This window comes from Oratosquilla oratoria, chromosome 10 (genome assembly GCF_046742065.1).
Source record: "Oratosquilla oratoria isolate Oo_2021 chromosome 10, ASM4674206v1, whole genome shotgun sequence".
Classification (NCBI taxonomy): Eukaryota; Metazoa; Arthropoda; class Malacostraca; order Stomatopoda; family Squillidae; genus Oratosquilla; species Oratosquilla oratoria.
In genome coordinates this window covers 15,155,534-15,158,777 of record NC_134786.1, presented here as the reverse complement: position 1 = coordinate 15,158,777, position 3,244 = coordinate 15,155,534, and the positions used below count along the sequence as shown (strand labels likewise).

At 40.6% G+C, this 3,244-nt stretch overlaps 2 protein-coding genes across 2 annotated transcripts; both read right to left on the bottom strand.

Annotated features, from left to right (window-relative positions):
* Positions 1 to 1,822: 1,822 nt before the first annotated feature.
* LOC143028732 (uncharacterized) lies at positions 1,823 to 2,311 on the bottom strand. The gene has a single exon (XM_076191102.1). It carries the CDS (start codon positions 2,309 to 2,311, stop codon positions 1,823 to 1,825), a length of 489 nt encoding a protein of 162 aa, XP_076047217.1.
* A 22-nt stretch (positions 2,312 to 2,333) lies between these two features.
* LOC143028731 (uncharacterized) lies at positions 2,334 to 2,669 on the bottom strand. The gene has a single exon (XM_076191101.1). It carries the CDS (start codon positions 2,667 to 2,669, stop codon positions 2,334 to 2,336), a length of 336 nt encoding a protein of 111 aa, XP_076047216.1.
* Positions 2,670 to 3,244: the final 575 nt, after the last annotated feature.

The following is a 3,244-nucleotide window of genomic DNA, read 5'->3' as shown; positions in this document are numbered from 1 at the left end:
TGGTAATTATATCTTTCCCCTTCCCCAGTTAAAAATCATTATGAACTTGGAATCATGTTTAGAATTTATTATTCAGTGGTATGTCCTTGGTTATAATTATCATGTTAATCCTATTAACTTTAATGAGTAATGTTAAACTTTCCAATTGTGTTTTTTTTTTTTTTCATGATAAAAATAATGAAATGGCGACCTTGTAATTTTCTGTGTGAATCATTCATACAATTTTGGAATATATATATGTTACGAGTCAGAAGTGTTCGTGAGATTCGTAACAAGATATATATATATATATATATATCCAAAGTATACAAAATAGTTCCATGTGCAGTCATTTACATAAATTCATCGAGGTCGCTGTGTGCACTCTAATGATTGCAATCCTCCTAGGCGAATGCAACACCGAAAACTGTCTAATGTGTGTCTGAAGTGTTATTATCAACTTCGACTCTATTTCCCATTTTCATATAAGGAGACCTGACAACCAGTGTCTGGCTCCCTTCCCTCCTTCCACTACAAACCGGTGATATAAAATCACTCCTAAGCAAACATAGCACAGAGAGATCTATGGGAGAGTTTGGAGACCGTTGATACTAGAACACAGCAGATCAGCTATTACTAGTTACTGTCACACTTCCCAATGTACATAACACCCCAAAATATCTAATTCATTTTAGGGGGTTGTGTTAGTACCAATTTTTTGAGATACCCCCTTAGAATATAGAAATGGTCAGTATGAACGAAAAAATACCAATCATAGGCCGTTTAATCAAGTCTAGCCCCCTTGAAGTTTGCACTTCCCCAAAAGGCGTTTTTGACTCAAAATTGCCTCACAATATTAGTAAAGAACTGGAATACAGTAGGGAAACTCAATATCATTGACATTAAATTTACCAGAGACAAATAATAATGTACAGTAAGCACAGAAAAACCAGAATGTGTGTCCATGGTGTTCAATTTAAGTGTCCAGAGTGTGTTATTGTTCACCAACACTGTCAACAGATAGTCAGTGACTTAGGATTATGCCCAAGATCTCATTAAAGTCTTTCACTGTCACTTCTGCGTTGGAGGTAATGTTCTTCAAGTACAGTTTTAGGTTCAGTTCATAGGTGTTGATTGGAAGCTTCTTGTAGTCTTTCATGAGACGAAATAAGTCGCTTGATTTCGGCATGGAAAGTGACGTGTCTCGAGCATAGCGAACCTCCAAGTACAGTTGTTCTACCTTTGTGTACTGGTTGTTGTCAGTGTCTGCCACATACTCATCTACTGCAGCAGCTGAGGTGAATGGTCCTCCCATTCTTTTCAGCTTGTCCAGGTCCTTGTTTTTTCGCCGATCTACTGCCACATTGGCAATCTCTTTGTCCTGAAGGCCTTGTTTCTTCAGTTCATATTGCCTTGTGTTCTATGCCAGCATCATTTCTGGTAGTTTTCCTCCTTTCCTGACCACACTGCCATAGGTCCTGAATAACCCTGATTGCCTTCTGTCAATAAGATCCGTCGACTTGGCTTTGGCCTGTGCTGATGATGCACTGCCAAGCTGCTTGCCACCTCTTCTTGACAGCTCGAAGTTAACAAATCCATCATTGCGCTCTGCATTCAGGTTGTGAATTGGTGCCACTTCAACTTCTCTGGGTCCATCTGCGCCCTGCCTCTTTGAACCGTCACAACTACTGTACTTGTTCATCAGATTTCATGCTTTCCTAAAGATTTCATCCAGCGGCATGACTTTAATGCACTTGTCTGCATACCTGACACTCTTGGAATCTGGCAGGGTGTCCAGATCAATAATTTCTGGCTCATCATGTACTTTCGCCTAAACATTCAGTTAGTCAAAAGTTTGGTAGAATTCTGGTTGGTCTTTTCGTATACTCTCACGGATGTGTTGATATCGGCGTGGCAATTCATCATACTGCTGAGTGACTGTGTCTGTCGCCGTCCGCCGCTTCTTAACACTTGGAACCTCACCTTCTTCAGCAGAAATATGACTTCCAGCAAATAGAGTAGATATTGTGTGTGTCCGTGCGAGCATCTTCAAAATTAGACTGTTCGCTGTCCTCAAAGGGTACAACTGATATATTTCTTTATCCTTTTCACACTCAGCTCTCATTCTCTCAAGGCTCTGAATATCCCTACCCCGACGCTCCATCGTTTTCATCCCTTTCCTGTCCACGAAGTCTTCACAGTACATTTTCTTCTGGGTTCTTTGATCCTCAAGGAAGGCCCATTCCATTTCACCCATCTTCACCCCACGTGTCAGTTCCATCTTCTTGCGTATTTCAGAGTTCTGGGACAACACGTCCATCAACTGTTTCATCCTTTCATTGTGCTGCTCTCGCTTAAAAACTGTTATGTTGTTGCTGTTTCCGTGTATAGATCAGTGTGACAAATTCACCGTACAACTTGAGAATGTGTTTCTTTTTGTGCCTGGTGTGAATGGTGTGAATGATTGCAGAATAGCCAGTGTTCCTGAACCAGCTCTTCCCCAGCAGCTGAGTTGCTGTATCCTTCAAGCGTTGAGATTGGTCTGTCCGCTTTGGCCACAGCAAGTAGAGCATATTCTGTATGACATTTTTGGCAGTTGGGAACATCCCATGTGGTAATTCTGCTCTCTCTATATAGTCCACTCCACACAGAGTCTTCCTGGAGTGAGATCTCGTGTCTACGCTAGCCATACCGATTCAACCTGCAAAAAGAGAAATAGTATTATGTTCCTGTAAACAACTATATATACTCAGTTCCACTCATTAGTTCACCTGAAAGTCCCCCTGAATGTTCACCTGAAAGTGTGTGTGTGTGTGTGTGTGTGTGTGTGTGTCTGTGTGTGTGTGTGTGCGTATGTATATATATACATATATATATATATATATATATATATATATATATATACATATATATGACAAAACACCAGTACCTCTACCATCCCTCCACGCCTTCTTAAAAAAACAAAAAACAAAAACTAGTCTGTTAACCAAAATACAGCCTACAACAGCTTCATTGATTCACTTGCTCACTGAGTTGCTTCTTATCTTGGTCGGCCTGACCAGCCCAGCCAGCGTAACTCGCTAACTACTGTTTACATCACCAATTTGCGCTCAAACTTTTCAAGCAAAGAACGCACTCTTATCGGCAAATGGACGATGCTTCTGAATTTTGTGTGTAGGAAAGTTATTGGAGAAGACCAAAGTAATATTGGATGAAGTGTGCTGGTCTGGCTGCATATATACCTAATTATGTTTACCTGATTGTA

Excerpts from the sequence above, each read along its gene's own strand:
- LOC143028731 (XM_076191101.1), bottom strand. The coding sequence starts at position 2,669 with ATGGCTAGCGTAGACACGAGATCTCACTCCAGGAAGACTCTGTGTGGA.
- LOC143028732 (XM_076191102.1), bottom strand. The coding sequence starts at position 2,311 with ATGAAACAGTTGATGGACGTGTTGTCCCAGAACTCTGAAATACGCAAG.